Source organism: Poecilia latipinna, unplaced genomic scaffold (genome assembly GCF_001443285.1).
Source record: "Poecilia latipinna isolate Pla-1442-1.1 unplaced genomic scaffold, P_latipinna-1.0 Scaffold1476, whole genome shotgun sequence".
Taxonomy (NCBI): domain Eukaryota; kingdom Metazoa; phylum Chordata; class Actinopteri; order Cyprinodontiformes; family Poeciliidae; genus Poecilia; species Poecilia latipinna.
The window spans coordinates 123946-146912 of NW_015114092.1; the positions used below are offsets into that span (position 1 = coordinate 123946).

A 22967-nucleotide genomic window follows, 5' to 3' on the forward strand; every position below is an offset into this window, starting at 1 on the left:
CTGCTGACGCCGACGGTCCAGCCCACCACATGTCCCCCCCTCCCCCCACACACTCTTATTTAAAGTGCGAGACCGGGTCCAGATGCTGAGAACCGGGAGACAGACTGGAAGCAGCGCAGCCAGAGCGCGCAGACGCGTCTGGTGCGCAACAGGGAGAGACGCAGACCGACCGTCGCCTCCAAGGTGCGGCGGATGGTTTGATGCTGCACGGAAGACTTTCCAGCTGTTGGAATATATCGCTTTTGTTGTTGTTGTTGTTGTTGTTGTTTGTGTGTGTGAGACACAGAGAGTTATATAAAGTGATGCGCAAAAAGTGAAGCCGGAATTTCATTTAAAGCGGAGAATCCTGACAGGGGGGAACCTAACAGGAGCGCGCATGGAGACGCGTCCGGAGTCGGTGGCGTGAACTGGAATAAACTAATAATAATAACAAGAATCTATCATGAACTTGTCAGAGTCCGTGTGGCTCGCGGGAGAGCCGTGGAACCTCACCGTGCTGGAGGAGGATGGGGAGAAGAAAAACCTGTTCGGCATCGACACGAGCAACTACATCGCACTGCTGTTTTTCCTGCTCATCTTCACGCTGGGCGTCCTGGGCAACTCCATGGTGATCACCGTGCTCGCCCGGAGCAAGCCGGGCAAGCCGCGCAGCACCACCAACATCTTCATCCTCAACCTGAGCATCGCCGACCTCTTCTACCTGCTCTTCTGCATCCCCTTCCAGTCCACCATCTACGTGATGAACACCTGGGTGTTCGGCGCTTTCATCTGCAAGTTCATCCACTACTTCTTCACCGTCTCCATGCTGGTGAGCATCTTCACGCTCTCCGCCATGTCCGTGGACCGCTACGTCGCCATCGTGCACTCCAGAAAGTCGTCGTCGATACGCGTGGCGAGGCACGCGCTGGTCGGCGTGGTGGCGATCTGGCTGCTCTCGCTGGCCATGGCGGCGCCACGCATGCACTACTACAACCTGTTCCACGGCGGAAGGAACGAGACTTACTGCTGGGACGTGTGGCCGAATCAGAACCACAAGAAGGTCTACGAGGTGTGCACGTTTGTCTTTGGCTACGTTTTGCCCCTGCTGCTGATTTCCTTCTGTTACGCAAAGGTAAAGAGGGGTGTCCCGGGGGCGAGAGGGGGTGAGGGGTCAGTACGCACAAATTATTGATTAACCACAAGCTCTACCTGGTGTCTGTTTTTTTGTTGCTCTGTTTCGTTTACAGGTGCTAAATCACTTGCACAAAAAACTAAGAAATATGTCCAAAAAGTCGGAGGCTTCAAAGAAAAAGGTAGGTGTTGACTCAGTTTATCGACTTGTTACGTTTTGTGATTTATTAGCAAACGTTTCATTTGGTTATAAACGCCATATGGCTGTCTGCCCAGGGTGGTGATACAGCCTATGGTGGCCGGGGGGGGGGGGGGGGGCATCTTGAACCCTAGAAAAAATAAAATAAAATATAGTTGTTTGTTTGGATACATTCTTATTGATTTTTGTACATTTACTTAATTGTCTCCTTAGTGTTGCTCTTTCTCTTAAGCAACACTTAAGAAACAATAATAATAAAATGGCAGTATAGCCAGGCTGACAGCAAATTATCTTTATTTCAAAGTCTACTTTGCAAATACTTATGTTTCAACAGTGAATGGGAATCTATTAAGCTTTGCCAAAGATTTATGAAGCTTTAAAAATACGCATAGAGAGCATTTTTATTGCTGAGGTTGAGACATACAAACAGAGGGGTTTATAACCTGGCCTACATTATTCTATGCTTGGAATAAAAAAACAAAAAACAAAAAAAAAAAAACAGTTTTACTTTGTTAATTATAACGTCTTACCAGGACAGAGAGATGTGTTTCATTTCTTCACCTCTCACCTGACTGCTGCTGGCCAGACGGCCCCCTCACACAGCCCTGTATGGATCCACAGACCTTGACCTTGGACGACTTCCTAAATCTCAAAATGTGCTTTAAAGACTCTGTGTTGATTGCAGAACAATTCATTTCCAGTTTGACCAGTCTAAATATTAAATATCAATGGGGAATTCTTTACATGTGTGACTGGAGTGCATCGAACTCGTATCCAAAACATTAATATGTAGTTGTAAAGAACATAAACCATAATCAGACCCAGACAAATGGTCCAACTACAATACTTGCTGGATTTCTTTGCCATCATTGGGCGGGTGTAATTATCAGAATGAGCAATGATGGATGAATGGGATTTTATGCCAGAGCATCAGTCACTGTATCCAGAGACTCTCCCATGTATCCAGATCAGTTTATCCACTGCAGATTGTTCTTCTTACTGCTTGAATAAAAGTGGAGATCAGAGTTAAATGCCTTTTGGAAACTCCTCATCACAATAACACCAGACTGTCCAGCATACACCCAGAGAGCTGCAGGTATTTCTCTACCAGGTTCTGCATTCATTAGAAATTTTGGAAAGGGCCGAGATGGCTTTCTTCCCTGGATGGCACAGGCGGTGAACAATTAGGACTGCTGATCGAACAAAAAGAGCTCTATGCAACCTACTTCTGGCAAGCATTGTTCATATGGGAATTATTCATTTATTTCCAAACTATGAGTGAAATATAGAGCAGGGGTGTTCAAACTGTGGCCCGGGAACCCATTTGCGGTCGTTGGAGCAATTTTGGGCGACCCTCGATCACAATTCAAGAGTGGTCTACGTTTGGTTTGCCAGCTCAGGCAGTTGGTGCAGAGAAGCGTTTATAAAAAGATAAATAAATAATGGACTGACCAAGGCCTTTCAAAAATGATACAGACAAATTACAAACTCCTCAAAATGGTAAATGTAAGGTGCAACATGCAGTATTCATCTTTAGCCAAGACTTTGCTTTTCATGGAATATTATAGTAAATACAAACAGCAGCTTTTACTCAGGCTTGGGCTCGCCCATTTATTAACTTGCCAAAATAAAGCAAGAGCGACTCGTTGGTGTTGCTGAAGAGACTTACAAAAAAAAAATCAAGAAAAAGATCGTCAACCCCCCAAAAAATGTTGGAAGTCATTTACTGTTTACCTGGAAGACTATTTTTTTTTAAGTTTCAAATATTTAATGATCTACAAGAAAGACTGTACTTTGCTTCATTCAAATAATAATTTAATTGCATTTAATTTCCTGCTGATCAGGTAAATGTAAAAAAAATAAAATACTTTTTGCGATCTTAATAAAAAAAATATAGTGAATACAAATTTTGTGGTTCCCCTTTTTTTTTTTTGTTGGCCCCAATGAGAAATTGTTACTGTAAGTCTTTAACCCTTGTGTTTACAAATGGGGTCCAACTGACCCCACACCCGTATCACTTGTATCATTTGCCTCAGTCCTCGCACACACAAGGGTTAATTGTCCTCAAGATGGACCGAAATTGATCCATTTCGGTTTGTACCAAACGTCTCGTGGCAGACGGCTCCATTTGGAGCTCAAAAGAAAACAGATAAGAAACAAACAAGACCACAAAGGTACAAAAGAGGAAACCAAAAAGACCAAATGGCTTTATCTGCTTGTCGAGTCGACAGGAATGGACCGCCTGTGGTGTGTTGAGAGCAAGCGTTTCGAGGAAATACCCCGTGCAACCCACAGGTGGTTGATGAAGCCGTGCTTTGATTGGTGCTTGGATGATTTGGTGCTAAAGTAAAAGACCGCAGCTCCGGGTTTTTGCTAGAAATCTGAACTTTGTTCTAAATTAAAAATCGTACACTGCTCAAACACAAAATTTTACTAAGTATTTTTGGTCTAGTTTCTAGAGCAAATATCATAGTACACTTGAAATAAGACAAAACTAACTTGCAAGTAAATTTTCAACAATATATAGAAGCTTGTTTTAACCGACCTCACACCTGGTTAAAACAAGTTAAAACAAAATAATAAAGGAATTATTTTAAGTCAATAATTCCTTGTTATTGATGAAAAACTTCTTGTTCCATTGGCAGATTATTTCACTTATAACAAGACATTTTTTCCATAAGTGAAATAATCTGCCAATGGAAAAAGTACTTTTTAAAATCAATATTAAGGAATTTTTGACTTAAAACAAGCTTCTATATCTTGCTGAAAAGTTACTTGTAAGTTAATTTGGTTGTATTTCAAGCGTACTACCGTACTTGCACCAGAAACTAGACCAGAAATACTTGGTATGATTTTGTGTTTTTAGCAGTGTCCATATTTACTTCTTCTACTGGCTGCTTTGTTACTTCTAGACATTCAGCCCTGCAGGAGAAAGAACTTTTTTTTTTTTTTTTTCCCCCCCAGATCTCCAGAAGAGAATTTTCATTGCCGTTGCGCTTCCTGTTCGCTGTCACACAGCCTCATTGCACTTGGAGGAGGTCATTACTGAAGCCAGTTATCTGCCGTCGCCTGCTCGATCGCTGATCTATTCCTCAGCGTGTCCGTCGTTCCTCACAGCCGATCGGGCTAACAGCACTCACCTTCTGCTATACTGCCAGACGTGGCTTGAGAGGGGAATGTAAATGTGCTTTGATGTGACTGCATAGGTCTCGGCAAACACGCTTTGCTGCGTGAGGCTTGAAATAACCGGGAGATGAGGCAGGAATGTCAGATATCCTTGTGATTTACTACGCTGTTCGGTGCAGAGTTGACAGAACAGAGCACAGAGGGGTTATTAAGGCTCGGCGATAAAGAGTGCATTAATCTTAGACTGTGATAAATACATTTCCGAGATAAGAAGTGCTGTCAGAGCGATGCAGATGTCAGAGAATGCGCTGTCAAACTTTGCTGTGTCTCCTTTCGAACCTGTATTTCTATGCATTTGTGGCTCCCGAGCCAAATAGCTTCTCTGTTTTTTGTCCTGTGTGTTTCGTTACAGAAGATTAAATCCACAGTAAGGCATTGCAGACTCTGGAGAATCAATGAAAAACGAATCACGAACATACAGGAAGCAAACTAATCAGCTGCAGTCTTTTACCCATTTATCTCATTTAAATTGTGTCTGGACGTGGCCTTTTTTTGGGGTGGGGGGTGCGGGGTGGGGGGCGTTGTTCTTTAAAAACCTATGTGTGGATAAAAGTGCTGTAGCCACCACACAGCATCAAGCTAGCTGGTGAAAACTCCTCAGGGGCAGCTTTTATGTAAAAAGGGACAAAGAGGTGTTAAACAGCAAACAGATTTCACAGGAAACACAAACTGGCATATTAGTGAAGTCAAAGGTCCGGTGGTGACTCAAAGCCAGAACTCGCTCCAATAACCTTCACTCACTTTGTTCTGCAGTCTCCAAACATCAGCAGCCACTGGGTGAAAAAGTAAAACAGGCCTGTAAATAATCTGCTTCATGGTTCAACTCCTGAGTAAATGTGCTTTGATCCTTTTAGTGAGTTGTAGAAATTCAAAACTGTGGGTTTGTCTGGAGTTTTACAGCAGAAGTTAAACAGGATTAGTGATGATAAAGAAATCGCTTTATGTAAAAGTTTTCAACACAGTTTGTATCTTCTCCTAGTCTCCTAGTTAGTTTGTGTTTCAAAAACAAAAACAAAAAAAGTGTTATAAGTAGCATTCGAGCCATTCCCGTTTAGTCCGCTTTAATCAAACTAGTTTGTTTGACTAAGATGTCTGGTTCATTTGGATGCAAATTCATTTTCGGACCAAAAATAGCAAACTCTAGTCAACGTAGAAACCTATGGTTCAGTTCAGTTTAAGTGAACTCCGGTGTAGTTTGAATGCATATATGAATGAAAAACAGACTGGAGGCTCCAAAAAGCAGGAAATGGACAATAGCCCGGGGCATTCTGGGTAAATACAACCAAAACAAATGCGTGAATCTTGCGCTAGTGGGAGAAATAGCTTGTGGTCTTTTGGCAAAAACAAAAGAGAAATCCTAAAATCTCACCCCTCACTCCATTTTAGTTTACATGTGGTAAAGAAGTTGTGGTCAGGGTTTTCTTCATTTTGTCTGTCGTTTCATTCAGTGGTTCTTGGTGCAGCGCCACCAGGTGAGGAGGAAACATATTTGTTTCATTTGAGCGCGGTGAAAGTTGAACTGCATAAGCTAAAAATGTGACAAATGGTGTCATTTTGGTCCCCAATCAAATCTACTGAACTATCAAGTGTGAAAACACCTGTACAGAATATGTAAGTGTAGAACATTGTAGACTCGGTTTAACTTGTCTGTATTGCAGTTTTCATGTTTAGTTCTACGGTGATCCTTATGCCAAAAAGCTTTGAATAAAAATAGTATCAGTTTCATAAGTCTCAAATTGTGTTTTTCAAGAATATATGATTAGTGTAGTAGATGGCAAGTGAACTTAATTTATATACCAAGTTTCTAGTCATACTGACCACTCAAAGTGATTCACATTACAGCCACATTTAATCATAAGAACAACATTTATACACCAAAACCCAGGTTGCACATCAGCATGTGACAGGATTTGCCGGAACTAAAGAGGAAAGACTAAACGGTGTGAGAGGCTGCAGTTTCTTTTTGGCAGAGTCCTCGGCCTTTCAGTGCCGCCAACCTTGGTTTGACTTTTGTCGTGCTTAATGGGAGTGTCATCTTCAGAAGCAAATCTGATTTCGGAAACGTCCCGCTTGCTGCTCTTTGAGATGTTTTCCAAAATTGTGACCTGTCTCTACAGGGGTGAACTTTTCTTAGCTGATCCACCTCCATCAGAGATGTTTTTATTTTCAACTACTGTCTGAAAGTCCAACTTTTACATATCAAAAAGCAAAGGAATAAAAAAAAAATAATAATAATAGATGCTTGTGCCACACAGGAAAAAAAAAATATTCAACTGGCACTTTTTGTGGATGGAAAAAGTCTCGTCAGCAGCACTGTTAGCTCAGGGAAATCCAACGTGATTGACAGCTGGAAAGACCGAGGTCGTTCCCAGCGCTGTTTGCAAATCCACACATCAAAGACAGACAGAAACGGTCTGGCTGAGAGAAACTAAAACACTTCCGACAATTCCGACATAATTACCTCGCTGAGCTATAACGTTTTATTGGCGTCCCACTGTTGTACCAGTGGGTTCAACAAACAGCCAAGTTCAGCCCTGAGTGCTTGTTTCTCAGCTACCCAGGCTTCCAGATGGAGCACACAGATGGGTACGGATAATTAGGAAAATTAATATTTAGCCAAGTTAGCCTAAAATTGTCTAGTAGCGTCTACAAAGTGAGACGAGGGGACAGCTGATGCTCTGCCGCTCTTCTGAGCCGAGTGTTGGTGTCCCTTACGAATGAATCACGTCGCATCAAGAGTTACTTCCCAGTGAAACTTCAAGCAGCTTGACTCAGGTTGACTCACATAAAGCTTAAAGTTAAGTTTAAGTGGTTATGTTGCTGAACATATCGGAAAATTAATCATTTTAACGTGATTTTCCTTCTGTAAAGTAACCACTGTGTTCAGTTTTTTTACTTAAAGCAACAACTCAAACAGGTAAATATCTTCATTTTCTTGGTAGCTTCATTCACTTTTTCAACACTTTCCTGCATTAGCTGGTTGCTTTTGGCAGCAGGTAATAGACATTTAGATGATGGTGTTATCATTCTAATTAATGGTGGAAAACATTAATGTGTGATAGATTAATCAAATAAAGTAGGCAGTGTGACCTGATCCTTTTATGTAAACGTATCAATCTATTCCCATTTCAGCCATAAACTTTAATAGCGTGCTTTTAGATTTTTTTTTTTTTTTTTTTTTTGATTTCAAACGTTCCAAAGGAACCCATATCTATGAAGTGGAAGGAAAATTATACTTTAAAAACAAATAAAACCATGTGCATTACAGTTCAAATCAGAAGTTAAAATGAGACACAACTTTTCTTCATTATCTGAAGTTAAAAACGACCAAACATCTCTTGTTTTAGGTCAGCAGGAATGAGCTCAATTCTAAATGCTCCAGTGATGAGAAAGAGAATCAGACTCCAGTGTTTAGATGTGAGGGCAGCGTGTGAGGTTCCTTCATTCTCTTACATCAGACTCTCCTTTATTATATATGACCTGCTGCAAATCCTGAACTAAAGCTTCAACTCCGACTTTTCTCAGGTTGAGATCGTACGCACTAAAGTTTTGAAGTTCTCCATCTGATGTGCACCATATGCTTGGACTATGTTAAACAGACGTAAAAGAAGAAAAAAACAGATGTTTTAAACATTGGTGTATGATTTTAAACACCAAACTTGTCATTTGATTTGGGAAAGATATGGATTTGTTACGAGAATTCATTCATTGTCTTCTCTATCGTCTATGCATCACTTCCATCTTCTTTTTTAAGTACTAGTTAAGCCATCAGGAAACTGATTAAATGTTAAATCCATCTTTTTATAACTAAGAACGACAAAGGAGATCAAGCCTCATCTTGTTCTTTTGTTTCTTTCAAACAAACATTTTCTTTTTGTAGCCTCGAGCTTTTCTGACACTTACACAAGAGAGAGCATCTGACTTTGAGGGAAGCCTGGAGGGAAAAGAGAAGGAATTAATTAAAAGTGACTGTGATGACATGTGGGTTTCATATGCAGAGGGGCAGAGGATCTGCCAAAGCAGAACAAAAATCATAAATACAAGGAAGAAACCAACAGGGAACACTGGGAAAAAATGGGAAAAATAACTGGATTTAACAGGCGAAACCAGCAAAGAATGAGGGGGAGCAGAAGTGTTTAAGTACTTGGACTGATTGGCTAACTGATTGCAGGTGTGTGGTGAGAAAAAGAAAGTGGCACAGGGGACTAGAAGATAAATCTAACAATAAAGAATAACTACACCTAAGAAACAATCAAACTAGAGTAACAAGGAACAACTATAGACAATAACAAACCAGAATCACTGAGAAAGATTGAACTAAAATAAACAGAAACACGACTGATCTAATCAAAGAAAGAGACCTAGGAACACAGAATAATAAACAAACCCCAAAACGACCCAGGACATGACGGTGACTCATTTTCTCGGGAGCCTTTAGCCTGAAAAGTGATAAAACAGGCCTCAGATTTGAGCAAAATCAGACTCTGGTGTCATCTCTATCTGTGATGCAAATTTAGACCATAGCAGGTTCAGACATTCCTGTCTGTGATTCTGCCAACAGAAAACACACAGCCGCTGGTCAAGCTTGCTGTCGAAGCTTTACGGACGAGACAGTGAGCAGAACAAAAGAGTCAGGGCGAACGAAAACGACACAACCAAATTTGGAAACGTGCGGCTCCGGCTTATCTTTTAATTCTGCGCAGACTCTCGTCTTGGTACCGGCTCCATGTCTCTGCGTCTATCAGCCCATCGTTCTCTCTCTGGCTCTCCTTATTGTCTGATTCAGCACTGAGCACACAAAGGAGGACGCACCCGGCGGGAATTTAGAAAAGCCTGTCACATCATATTAAGCCGCCCATTAGGAAATAGATTGTAAAATAGTATAAATCCTACGGTTTACCTTTCCGGAAAGAGAAAGGTCCAAAATAAAGTAAGAAGAAATGACTGGAGGGAGTGAGGGACAGAGACATGCACTGAAATCAAAGCAAGGCCAAACTGATTTACTTCCAAAGCTTACTGAGTGTCTGAAATGTGTCTGAGTGAAAAGTTTGCATGTTTTTGGGGTTGTTGCGTCAAGTTTGCAGAATCAAAGATTTCCGCTATCTGCCCACGATGGAGGGTCTTTCAGCAGTATGAGCCAGAAGAGTGAAATCTGTGCATGTCTCCATGAGCCTCTATAAACTACAAAACACTCAGAGATTCTATTAAAAAAAGACTGAAATTCGTGACACTTTTGAGTTTCCTTGTCTAAATGCAAAAGAAAAGAAAACTCTCAGTGCTTAAACTGAGACAAATGTGAAAAACGCAAACACTCACGGTAGCTTCAACCACCTCGAGTCACAGAACGCAATTGAGATGTCTACGTGCGACTCAAACTTTTGCCTGATAGAAAAGTCCCATGAGAGAAATTAAAAAAAAAAAAAAAAACTACATCTGGGAGATTAAATAGTCATGCCACAACTAAATTTAAGACTTGTGATTAATGTTTTGAAGGCCAATTTGCTTTTGTTTGTCATGAATGGGAGACATTTTAGGCCTTTGTTTTAGATACATGAATTTCAGGCATTTTAAGGATGTGGTTCTTTTAAGTATTCTAGAAGATGCTAGTATTTTTATACATAATGTTCTTTTGAGTGTACAGAAGAACAGTCCAAAAAAAGGGAGAGAATTCAACTGCGTGAACAGAATTGCCTTTTTAATGTCAGAGGTCCAAAGAGAAAGAACATAAATTCATAGTATGATGAAAGTAAAGTCACAAACCTTTCGAGAATAAAGTAGTACGAGAAAAAAGTCGAACTAATACGAGAATAAAGTCATATTTTGAGAAAATTCATAATGCCATGGCTTTATTCTTGTATTATTTTGCCTTTATTCTTGTAATATTATGACTATGTGGTAACAAGTACATATGTTAACCTGCTTTGGGTAAATAGGTGAACAATAGACTTGGTGTTATGTCTAATGCTCTGCTCCCCTCTGCCTTTGAGAAGATTGCACATCTGGATCTGTGGAGTAAATAATTAATATGAAAGTGTATAACGAGGTTCTGTTTACTTGAGAGCTACGGGATGTGTAGAAATGGTGTAGAAATGGTGTGGTCAGAAGCTGTCCTCTGACAGGTCTGCTTCCTCTTCAGCTCTGAAATCCATCTTTCATTGTTTGGCTCACTGTTGTGATTTGATTCTCAGCCGCTCGCGGTCTTACAGGCTCGTTACAAAGCAGGAGCGCCGCAACCGCTGACTGCTGGCATGTAGGCCAGGAGAGCTGTTTATTCCCAAAGGCTGCAAACCCAAACAGAGCTAACAAGAGAAAGGAAAACATGATTTAGAGTCTTATTGTAGCAAGATTTGGAGGGAATGCCGCATCGCTGGCTCTGTGCACATCGTGAGAAAATACCTAAGAAGAATCAGCAGACACCTCTTGCCTTCGATGCACCTATGGATTTATTGTACTGTCTCCCTGCACCTTCCCCTCAAAAGATAATGACTATGTTGAATATATTTAGGGATCAAAAATCTCACCATTGACATGAAATAATTCATTTTTTCATTAAAACTCAACCCCAATCAGAGAGCTATCTTTCTGAATATTTTAAAGACATAAATGAGATATGTTTCTTTACATATATGTATTTTTAAATTACATATATCATTAAATATGTAGTTCAAAAATATAATAATTTCAAGGATCATAACATTAGCATTTTAGTTGAAATTGAATTCATGTGAACTGTAAAACGACAGCAATCACACAGTTTTTCTTGTCCTTGAAGAAAGTTACAGAACAAAACATTTAAATCAAGTAAAATGTCTGAGTAATTGCTATAAGCTGATGAAATTCTAGTTAGTTTTTTAAAAATATATTTAACAATTTCTCTTTTTAAAATGAGCTATCCTTTTTGGAGCTGTCCAGTTTGGAGCTATCTTACCCGAAAACTATGAGGGGAAAGTAGGCTCACTTAGACTGCAAAGTGTAATTGGTATAATTTTATATATTTTTTATTACATATTTGTTGAGACTGTCAAAATCAGAGCCAGGAGGAGGTTCTTAGTGCTGTCAATCATGCGTGTGGATGCTCTGCGCATCCCCTGCTAGCTCTTTGCTACGCTAGAGCTTCTTCCAGTAGTTTGCCAGGAGCGCTCAGGCTAGTTAGCATGGCCACCGATGACGGCAGATAAACAGTTTTCCTGCCCTGGTAAGTTGTTTCTCTGCCATTAGCAAATTTAGCAACACGTAGACGAGCATGGTTGACATCACTAGGACCTTTCTCCTGGCCCTGATTGGTTGTTTTTGAACTGGAGGTTCTTTTTAAGTCATTTTGTAAATGTGCAGGTCCAGAGGTGGTTAGAAAAAAAAAAAAAACATAATTAACCACATTAGAATTACACCCATTGTCTTGTTTGATTTCAGACACATCATCTGTGTGTAGGGCTACAACACTGTAGAGTGAAATATGTTGAATGTATGTGTCAAGCCAGGTTCCTCATGTCTTATGGAAAATATAATATTAGTGATTACAAAGTAACACAAGATAACAGTTACAAATGTGTGAAAGAAGCAGATTTATACCAAAAAAGCTGAAAAAAAGAGGAAATTCCTCCTTCCTCCCCTCTAAGAGCCCTAACAAATAACTTTTCTTCATCCCGTGTGTTCTGCCAGACCGCTCAGACCGTGCTGGTGGTGGTGGTGGTGTTCTGCCTGTCCTGGCTCCCTCATCACGTCGTTCAGCTCTGGGTGGAGTTCGGGAACTTTCCGCTGACCGAGGCCTCCTTTGTGTTTCGGGTGGCCGCACACTGCCTGGCGTACAGCAACTCGTCGGTGAACCCCGTCATCTACGCGTTCTTGTCGGAGAACTTCAGGAAGGCGTACAAGCAAGTCTTTAAGTGCCAGATCGGCAACGTCGACTGCCCGCTCAACGACATCAAGGAGATGCGCAGCAAGGCGGATACTCCACCCTCGACCAACTGCACCAACGTTTGACTGACTGTGCAAAATGATCACTTACTGAGCTGAGACACTGAAACTCACTGTGAGTCATGTTGACTAAGTGATCAGATGGAAGTTGGTGTGCATATTAATCAGGGTGAGTATTTGCCTACTTTCATGCGTTGTGAGTGTGTGGCGTATCTACACCGAAGTGGATTGAAGTCTGCTCACGAAAAAAGTCTGCAGTGTCAAGGCAGACAGTTAAATATCACATCATGATGTATTTATATGGTTATACAATTCAAATATTCATTTAAAACACTCATTTAACCTTCTGACTTTCAGTTTTGCTTTGTACCAAGTTGAGGTATCACCACCTGTCGCTGTGGAACAAGTTTTAAACGTGTTTTGAAGTGTCTGAAGAACAAATGCATTTTTTTTTAAACTGCTTCATGCAATTTAAATACCTATCTATCCCAGCGCGTTCTAATTTTTGATTGCAATTGTTTTCAGTGTAAAATTTTTAGTACACTAGAGAAGCTGTTCGGGAAATCGCACGTCTTAGACATCAGAATAACTCTGTTCCCTTAGAAAAAGAAGAACCGCAGCATTCGGGAACCTAAAAAACTTCATCTGTCACAAAGATATTGATTGCCACGTGTGTTGTTTCCTTCAGGCTGTAAATTAAGTTTAGCTTGCTAATGGAATCACTTCAGAGTGGGCATCGTTGGGGGGTGAATAATAAAGGCTGGGTCAATGACTTTCGCTTTTGATTGATATCAAGCTAATCTATATTCTTTTTGTTTCATAAGGCTGGCTTCTTCTCTGTTAAATTGAATAGAAATACTTAAATTCAGTTTCTGAACAACAAAATAGAAATAATAGAGAAATAACATCAAGCTTTCAGATTAGCTGTTTTTTTTAAAGATTTTGTTATTTGGTGGAACTGCTGTCATTAAATAATTCAAGCTGTCGCTAAATGGATGGATCAGAGTTCTCATCCCAGAACTAGTTGTACCTTGAAGCTTTTTTGGTAGTTTCTTTGTTTCAGCTTCACAAAAGGAAGATTATCATCCTAAGCTATTTTTAGTGCCTGTCTGTTCCATGCCTGAGATACATTTTTTGGATACATTTTCTTAGTAACCACAAAGCTAACAGAGTAGCTAGCTCATTAGCTTTAAGCTCTATTCACAATTTATAAACTCAGTTTTAAATACAGTTTGACTGAATACCAGATTCAACTTAGTTTAATCAAGTAATTTAAGCTTACATTTTTTTTAAATATACCAGGTCTCTCTCTATAAATGTTCTTTTTCCACTAAAGATGCCAAACGACCTTGTGGTATAACCTTTGGACACATCAACATGCCATAGGCACGCACTAGTTATCCTTAGTTAGAGTTCTGCTACCAAAACCTCAAAAAATGACCTTAGACGCTAAAGTCACTTTAACAGGACACCAGAAAAAGTTCTGTGTGAGAGTAGTTACCTTTGACTTCATGACGACAGCGCCCCCTACCTGTCAGTCACTGCTACTTGTTTTTCTTGCTTACAAGAAAGGATCACGAGGAGTTTAGAAATTCGTGTTGTGGATGCTAAAGGCTAAAGAAAAGCTAAAGCTAAAGGTTCTCAATCCTATTCTTCAGGTCCCACTATTGTCCACATTTTTGACGTGTCTCCAGAACAACTGATTCAAATTGTTGTATTTACCTTTTCAGTAATACTATCAAGTAAAATTTAATAGGCAAGGACTTGTGTAGTGCTTTGTTTGGCCCAGACATCTTCGCGCTACATTCAGTCATTCACACATGTAAGCTACATTGTAACCACTAGCAAGGAAGGCAACTTACCCGAAGTCATAGCAACTGAGACAGACGGACTGGGGGTCTGAACCTCCAGATGTGTAAAGCAGGAAGCAGCAGGCTAGCTAACATAGCTCAGCTAATTCGCTGACTACAGTGAGCTACAGCTAGCCTCCCAGTTGTACTCAGTAACGAGCAGAACAACAAGTTGCCCTTAACTTGTCGCCAAGAAGCAATAATATTCTGCACAGTTGGCACGTTTACTGAAAAACCTCAATGAGATTTAGCGGGCATTCCAGTCCATATTTTGTACTTCACTCGTCCACTGATGTGTACCTCTGTTAAAAAGTACACATCCTAAATGACACAAGCTTTAAATCTCACTCCTGCAACTGAATTATAATTTAGTTCTTGAACTTTTGAAATAATAATTAAAAAAAAAAAAAAACACACACAAAAAGGAAGCCTGAGAAATCAGTGAGCCATTTCAAAAATATTTGGTCAGCATTTTAGGAATGTGTCTGAATCATCTAGAAGAAATTAGTACTGTAACTAAACGCCTGAAATCTAGGAGGAGGGAAAAATAATGTCAAATCATACCCATTCTGTGCACAAAAGCTATTTCTAAGCTAACCTATTTAACAGTGGATTTATAATCACTGAATCCTCCCTTTACTGATCAGCAGCCAAAGTTAAGACCATCTTAATGCAGGTAATACTGGTGTGAATCGAACTGTTCGAAGGCAGCGTGCTGTTACAGAGGCAGCCAGCAGCCTACAGGCTATCCCGGCTGGGAAAGCTGTTGCCAGGAAAATTGAAGTGCACCGTCTTATCTGATGTACCGCTGTGTTGACACAGAGGGATCAACATGGACGTTTTTGTTTTATGAGTTGTTAAAAGGCACATAAGAGCAGTGCTTGTAACCGTAGTAAGTGTTTGTACATCTATTGTGAGAAAATCTGCTTGTATATATTTGAAACACTAAAGTCGATATTCACATATCTGCGAATGCTTTGCCTTGTACATATAGCTTGCTGCTATTTTGTCACTTTTGAAGCTGTGTTGCCTGAAATTCCTCCTCTGGATCTAAAATCTAAAAACAAAAAAAAAAAACATGGACCTGGTTTTGCTCAAAATGCCAAAAAAAGGGATTTTTTCTTTTTTTTTTAAAGAATTCAATCCAAGACCACATGAATTATGCCAAGGTTTTACAGTGTACAGCTTTACCTCAGCACACAAAAACAATAAATTACACAACATGAGCCCGATGAGTTTAAACCACGGTTTGTTGGACGCTTACTACCATCCTCCTTTGTAACAATATCTGTAGCCATTGTTTAAGTTTGACCAGATGAGGGTTTTACTTTTAAAGATCAACATTTAGTCAAGCTTATCAAGTAGTAAAATAGAAGATGCTGCCCAAATTTTTTAAATGAGGCCAAATACAAGCTTAGAAACTAGTAATGCACGTCTCCCCAAACAGACCAACCGCATGGTAGTGGCAGCGTCACGCCGTGGGAGTGCTATTCTTTATCGATAAGGAAGCTGGGCAGATTTAATGAGAGGTTAGATTTAGCTAGTTCTGCTAAAAACAAACAACAAAAATCATTTCAGCAGCTTCAAATGATTTGAGACTGCGATAAGCTGCAGCAAGAATGTAACCCTAAAACACTCAGCCAAATCTACAATGAAACTGAAGTTGTTTAAATTAAAAGAATGTTCATATGTTAGAACAGAAATTACAGAAATTATGTTAAATTCTGTGGGTCTTGAAAATTGCTATTCACAGACTCTTTTCATCTCGTAAGGTTAGTTTTTTTTTTTTTTTGCCAAGAAAATTTTAGCCCCATGTTTCAGTCTAGCTGGTAGAAGTTGCAGTGAGAGGTAAAGTAGTTCAGATTCACACCACACTTGTCAGACTTTTACTTGTGAAACAGTCTGAAACGTTAGCTTCGGTCCATCATATGAAGGTCCAATAATGCATCAGAGTTGGGTAATGGGTGTGAGACTGTTTGGCTCCAGAGCTTTCTCCCCGTTCAGTGACCGGCGCTGTTCTTTGATTTCTTGCGAGGTTCACTTTCTTCCTTTTCCTTATTTTTTACAATCAGGCTTTCTGTCGTGTGGTTTTTAGCTGTGCTACTGTTATGTAAAAAGATAAACAAATATATATTTTCTTGTCTTTTTTATCTTTTTTTCCTCTCTCTTTCTCTCTCTCTGCTTGACTGCGATTTAATGTTTTGGCTCGGCTTATGTTGTATATGTAGTGTTATTTGTATTATGAAATAATAAACAGTATTTGTTTCAACAGATTTGTCCGTCTCTTAAAAAAAACAAACAAAAACATGGCATTTTATAAATTCCTATCTGTTTTGACAACTCTATTTCTCACGTCTCGCTACGGTTTCTGCTTCTATAAAAAGGGTTTTTTCCACAACCTCATTCTTACCACAAATCAGCCGTGACTCACGTCACAGCCAAGAGAAAGAAAGGATCTGTTTAGGTTCCCACCGGGCCTCCGAGTTTCTTTTTATTATTATTTTGTGAAAAGTTGAGTGGCGTGAAAACATTTATTTCCATCAGATAAACACAGGGGTTCTGAATAGAGTCCAACTTAAATATTGAAATTGTGTAGATGCACATTTATCGTCTTTATCTTCATTTTTTGCTCATGTTCCACATCGCATCACATCAGACTAATGTGAAAACAACGAATTTTAGCAATGTTGATCTGGACTTCTGTATGGCTAAACAAAACCAAATTATTGCAATTATTGCATAAACATCTGTTTTAGAAAAGAAGATATTTAGTGAGGATTTTATGCTGTAAGACAATTACGGGGAAACAATGTTAGGATTACGAGAGCGGTTGGTAATATCTGACATTTTTTCCATGAGGTCGGCTGCTGATGTTGGACACGATGGTCAACATTGCGAGGTGTTGCTCTTTTTGGGTTGTGGTCGGTGCCCGTCTCCAAACGACGTCACCATTCTCCGCTCCGGAAAACCGCTAAGAAGTCGAGAACATCCAGAAGATTTTCCAGCCTCCCCAAGAACGGACTTGCCGGTTTAGGCTCGTTTTTACACACACAATATCTGATGACGGTAGATTTCTCTGAATACCTGAGAGCTCAGGTGTCTGCTGTGGGGTAAGTATTTACCTGAACCTGGTTGTGAGACAGTCAATCAAGGCAATACGGTAAAGAAGCAACAGATCATTCCAAATATTATTGATGCACCTTCAGATTTAGGTTTCAAACTAAACTGTTTACTTCTAATAACATGGTAAATTATGTCCTAATAGAAACAAACCCCTGGGTTAAATTAAAATAATTTTATATCTAAATCTGGCAGTGGTATGAATCATTTTGGGCCGAACTATAAGCATCCCATCTGACAAAGTCAGAAATAAGAAGATTGCTCCATTAAAGTAGATTCTACAACCTAGTAAACCATTTTATTTTCCCTCATCATTTCTGCATTTAATTTTTTCTTTAACACTTGTGTTTGAATATCCTGCTTTGTTAGTCTTTAAAGGTCATATTTTTTGTCATCTACACTGCACATGAGTTAAAAGGAAAAGGCAGAATGATGAGAATCGCATCTCAGCTTGGTACTCAGCCCAGTCATGTTTTCAGACGAAAACATCCCATTGCCACTCTGTGTTGTTGTTTACAGCAAAGGTTACATGATCCCCTGTCAACTGAAGGTGTTTAGTGTCAAACGGAGAAGAATCATCACATTCTTTTGGGCCGTGGTGCGAAGCATCACAAGTTGAGGAGTGGTGAGAGGGGGTAGCTGGCACCGCATGTCCGTCAAGACAAAAATGATGAACTGCTCCACCAGGTCGTCTGCCAATAAACCTGAGGACCTATGAGATTTACGAGCAGTCAGGGGATTTTTTTTTTTTGACCGATGATTGGAGTTTCGACAGACTTATCACTGTCCATTATCTTAAGTGTGACCACTTGCCTTCTGGCAGAAGATGTACGCTTCTAAAAAAAAAAAAAGCAAATTAAACAGCAATAAATCTTATGCCTCCCCTCTAAATCTCTCTCAGGGATGTACTCACCCTCACTGTACGCAGGACAGCGACTCCCTCCGCATCCTTGACTGGGACCAGGGTTTCTGTTGTGTCTGACATTTTGATGATCTTCCTGAAGGAAGTCGACATGACAGAGATTGAGCTCAAAAATAAAATTCCTTTAGAGAATAATGTAGATGATATCTCATGGTACTACATTAAAAGGTATTGTGTGGTGTGTTGTACAGTGTCAACGTTGCGTTTACGACGGTCAATAGATAAAACCTGGAGTTTATGGCGTCGTTTTTGAACTTCCTCCAGTTCTGGCAGAGCACGTCGAAGGAAATAATACTTTAATACTTTAGAGATTTTGCTTGCTGTGTGTGGAGCAATCGCACTCCCAATTCACAAAGCCAATAAAGGAGACGACGGATAGGATCACGACCAAAGGAAGAAAAGGTCGCTTGTTCTAAAGAAATGCGGAGAAAGAAGGTGCGCTGTTTTCTCCAGTGTTGATAGTTTATCTTTCAGGATACTGAGACTGCATTGATATTCTGACGAGAAATAATTTTATCTGTTTTCTTAGGTTCTTTCATCTTCTTCTTCTTCTCATTCTTTTAGTCCCTCACTCCTAAGAGGCTGTAGGGAAAACTGCATTATCTCTGAATGGAATGATATCACTCGGCTGAGTCAAAATAGTATGAAAAAACATAAAAGCTTGTCCACGAGGACCGAGCTGCATGCGTACGCATCGAGGAGACGAGTATTCATGCGACTTGATTAGCATGCTGCAGCTTTCGTCGCAGTAATTAAACCTCTCAGTTTGAAGTTTGTGATGATTAAATTAATGTTTGTTTGAGGTCCAATCCAATGAACCTCAACATCATTGCCATTGTTGACGCTTTGAATGTTGTTTTGTAACCTAAACCTGTACCCAAAACTTCTCCACAGCTTTCTCCCCGGCCCTGTCTGGCTGTGTTCCTGGTTCTCAACGATGCTGTTTGTTCACTAAACAAACCTCTGATGACATCACAGAGCTGCTCTGTTTATTCTGAGATAAAATCACACATATTTGGAGCCTACTTACTGATCAGGCAACCTTTGAAGGCATGTGGCTACAAAAAGGCTAACCCTAACCCACTTTACTTTCAGGGTAAAAAAAAGAATAAAAAGGAGATGAAAACAAACACAAAAACACACGTATGTGGAACAAACTGAAAAATATGTATGGTGCTGGGCAGCATGGTGGAACGGTTGTTTAATGTGTTACCTTGTAGCAAGACATGAATGTATTGTAGAGGTAGAGGCGACGCAGCACATTTTGGTATTGATTCGATACCACCTACACACAGGGCCTGTACTGATACCTGTATCAGTATTGATATCGCCCATACCGATAAATCGAACTTGTGACATTTTAGATGTTTTTGTGGTTTGTCTTTTGAATTACTTTGGGCATTTTTGCAACAGCAAAACACTTTATAAACACATGAACATGATTTGTGTACATTTCCCTGAATAAATAAAGTCCATTCATACATATATATGGTAGGACTGATGCCTTGCAGCAAGAAGGTTCTGGGTTTGATTCCCGGCCCGGGGTCTTTCTGCATGGAGTTTGCCTGGTGGGTTCACTCTGGGTACTCCGGCTTCTTCCCACAGTCCAAAAACATGACTGTCAGGTTAATTGCTTTCTTTAAATTCTCCCTAGATGTGAGTGGGTGTGTGCATGGTTGTTTGTGCTGTTTGTCTCTGTGTTGCCCTGCGACAGACTGATGATCTGTCCAGGGTAAACCCCGCCTCTCGCCCGGAACGTTAGCTGGAGATAGGCACCAGCTGACCTATAGAAAATGGATGAAATCAGTTTTGAGGTAGAGTTGAGAAGCCACAGTACAAAAACTAGAACTGCAAGCAGTCATGAACAGGTCTCAAGCCCAACCCAGCAACTAATACTGATCGATACTTTAGCTCGATCTGCCCATCTCCACTGGATGGATGGAAGATTTTCCTCCTACTATTTTGTCTTGGTGTATCACATAAGTCCTCAGCAGTATCTGCTGAAGTTTGCCATTGTTCTGCGACAGATTGCGAGAAATTCAAGTGCTACGAATGATTTTTTTTTTTTTAAGAATCAATTTGCATGCTGTCTAGAAAATGCTAAATGAAAGCGTATCAAAGACTCCTGACATCTCACCAAGACGGTTGTATCAGACGGTCAGGCTGGGGAAAGAAATAAGTCTTTATTGGAAAATTCGACCATACTAAGTTGCAAACATTTCAATTTGAGGCCTGTCGTCTTGCTGACAGGCTTTATAAATATCTTTTCCACTTGAAAGTTCGCTGTGGGTCGCTTGGTATGCGAGTGTGGATCACTCCCACAGAAGCACTTTCTTTCTGCCAGTACTGCCACTTGTTCGTTACAGCTGTGTACCTCGGTGGAGGAAAACTGATGGAGAGCTGAGCCCAGATTTGGTGCTTGAGCTCATGGTCGGATGTCATTATTACACGGGCTTAAGCGAAGCAGACCTCATCCAGAGCGAAATAGACGAAAAAACATAAAGCCTGCGATTTAAAAAAGCTTCTAGGCAGATTTGACAACTCTGGCGCATGTCTAAGAAGAAGGAAAAAAATAAATACATAGTGCGAAGATAATATAAAGGATTCATAAGTATCCTTTCATCAAAACTCATAAACTTTTACCAAAAAGAAACACTCGGTAAGTAATACAGAAAGTGCACGTCCGCTGTATAATTTCTTTCTTCCAGAGGAAAAAATTATTTCTAATTTTGCGATGACACCTCGAGCTCAGCACAAAGACTTCATCCACTCCATCCCACAAGAGGAAGAGAGCGAAAAAAGAAAGAAACACTCTCTGTGCAAGTGGCAGAAAAAAACCCACAGCCCTCTTTCACTCACTCACCCAAAAACAAAGATGTTGTTCACCCTGCAGAGGTACAGACAGTGCAGGCCCATTTCTCCTGAATTGGCTGTTATCTAATTGACGATGATGGAGAGTGAGGTTGGTTCAGGATGAGCCAGGTGCAGATGTGATATGAAAACCAGGGACCACATTGAAATGTTTGTCCATTACAGGGGGGAAAGGGAGTGCAATGGTACGTCTAATCTCTAATGTATAATCTATGTATGTGCTGTCACTGATGTTTCCTGTCGGCCCTTATACATTTCAAATGAACCACTTCTGGACCATTGATTGAACAGGTGTTTTCACATCTGAGTCTGGTAGACTCGGTTTGATTGGGCACCAAAACTGCAACATTTGTTACATTTTCAGCTGGTGCATTTCGCTTTCACACTGCACTGTGACAAACAATCCAAACTAGTTGAGAAACCTGAACCTCCCCTCGCCTGCAGTGACACCAAAAACTACTGAAGGGAAAACGACACAAAAAACCTCCAAATGAAGACATGAGTGCAACTTCCTTCTTCACAAAATGTAAGCAAACGTGGAGTCACGTCATTTTTGGAAGTTGTGACTCCATTTGATGCGACTCACATGGAGACCATTGTGGTCTTTTACCTTTGTGGAAACCATTTCTCCCCCTAGCATTAGACTCTTCCGTTTGTTTTGGCTCTATTGACCTATAATGCCCTGGTACTCTGTAGACTATTTTCTACTTTGGGAGCAGTCTCCCATCCGTGCCAGAGTTCTCTTTAATTAAACCGAGACCTAGGGATTTTTTTTTCTTTTCTTTTCTTTTTGGCGGACAAGAGTTCGCTTTTTTAGTTTGCACAAGAGTTCAATTGTACATTCACACCTCCCCAAACAAGCGGGACTTTCCAGACAAATGGGCTGGAGTTCAATTAAAGCAGAGTAAATGTGGCTGGTGTGAATACATCCTAAATGTCTGAGAGGATTATTGGAGTAGATCAGAGGTTCCCAAACTGGGGCGGGGGGTTGAAGAGTACAACGAGGAGTCTCTAAGAGTCTCTCCACCCACCCCCCACACCCCATCGGAAACACATCGTATAACAGGAACAGGGAGTCTCTCTAATACCCACCGTGCACCTCCCCTCCCCCTCCCTCCTTGTGGTCCCACAAGAAAAAGGTCTTGGGTTGGTCGATCTCACCCTCATTCCTTCTCTGCGACGTTTGTGACCCAGTTTGATTGGTCCAAGAAGCTACGAGATGCAGCCTCCTCATTCTTCAGCGACTGCCTTTGTGAACCACCTGATCAGACATCTTCCAAAGGATGCAATAAACAAATGGTTAGATGGTAAAATGTTGTTGTATAGTAAATGGGTTTTGTTAATGGTTGTAGCTTGTAATTAAATGGATTGCAGGATTTATGGTAGCCTTAATGTTAGACATTATTCACCTAACCCAGGGTGCCGAGTCAAACGGATAACCCAGCCCTCTTCAACAAAACGCATCCAGAATCAGTTAAACCAGAGCAGCAGTTTTTAGAGTGCAGCTGTGTCTTTATTTGTCTTTGTTTATCTCTGTGATAATCCGGAGATTTGTCCAGGATGTACCCTGCCCCCTCTTGCCTCTTGAATAAAGGCACAAGCTCCATGCCGTGACCCTGGACACCGTTAAGCGCGTGTAGAAATGCAAATGAACCATTTTCATTAGCATTTGCCGAATTGGGATGTTTTGACAAATGGTCAAGATTATTAAACATAATATTCCAAAATTCAAAAAAATAACCTTTAGGCTGTAGAGGTCCAGGTCTGCCACAGGAAACGAAGTTCAGGAGGAAAA

The 22967-nt window shown here is 40.5% G+C and overlaps 1 protein-coding gene and 1 long non-coding RNA gene across 2 annotated transcripts; one reads left to right on the top strand and one right to left on the bottom strand.

Annotated features, from left to right (window-relative positions):
- Nucleotides 1-410: 410 nt before the first annotated feature.
- Nucleotides 411-15809, top strand: galr1a (galanin receptor 1a). Its single transcript, XM_015057624.1, has 3 exons — nucleotides 411-1111; nucleotides 1227-1292; nucleotides 12155-15809. The coding sequence occupies exons 1-3, from the start codon at nucleotides 443-445 to the stop codon at nucleotides 12473-12475; spliced, it is 1056 nt and encodes a 351-aa protein (XP_014913110.1). The 5' UTR covers nucleotides 411-442; the 3' UTR covers nucleotides 12476-15809.
- LOC106962952 (uncharacterized) lies at nucleotides 9147-11106 on the bottom strand. The gene is made up of 2 exons (XR_001428082.1): nucleotides 10550-11106; nucleotides 9147-9283 (listed from the first exon to the last, which is right to left on the bottom strand). It is a non-coding gene; the product is annotated as an uncharacterized LOC106962952 (long non-coding RNA).
- Nucleotides 15810-22967: the final 7158 nt, after the last annotated feature.

Excerpts from the sequence above, each read along its gene's own strand:
- galr1a (XM_015057624.1), top strand. The coding sequence starts at position 443 with ATGAACTTGTCAGAGTCCGTGTGGCTCGCGGGAGAGCCGTGGAACCTC. Across the intron at positions 1,112-1,226 it reads TTTCCTTCTGTTACGCAAAG|GTGCTAAATCACTTGCACAA; the intron begins GTAAAGAGGGGT and ends TTTCGTTTACAG. Across the intron at positions 1,293-12,154 it reads CGGAGGCTTCAAAGAAAAAG|ACCGCTCAGACCGTGCTGGT; the intron begins GTAGGTGTTGAC and ends GTGTTCTGCCAG.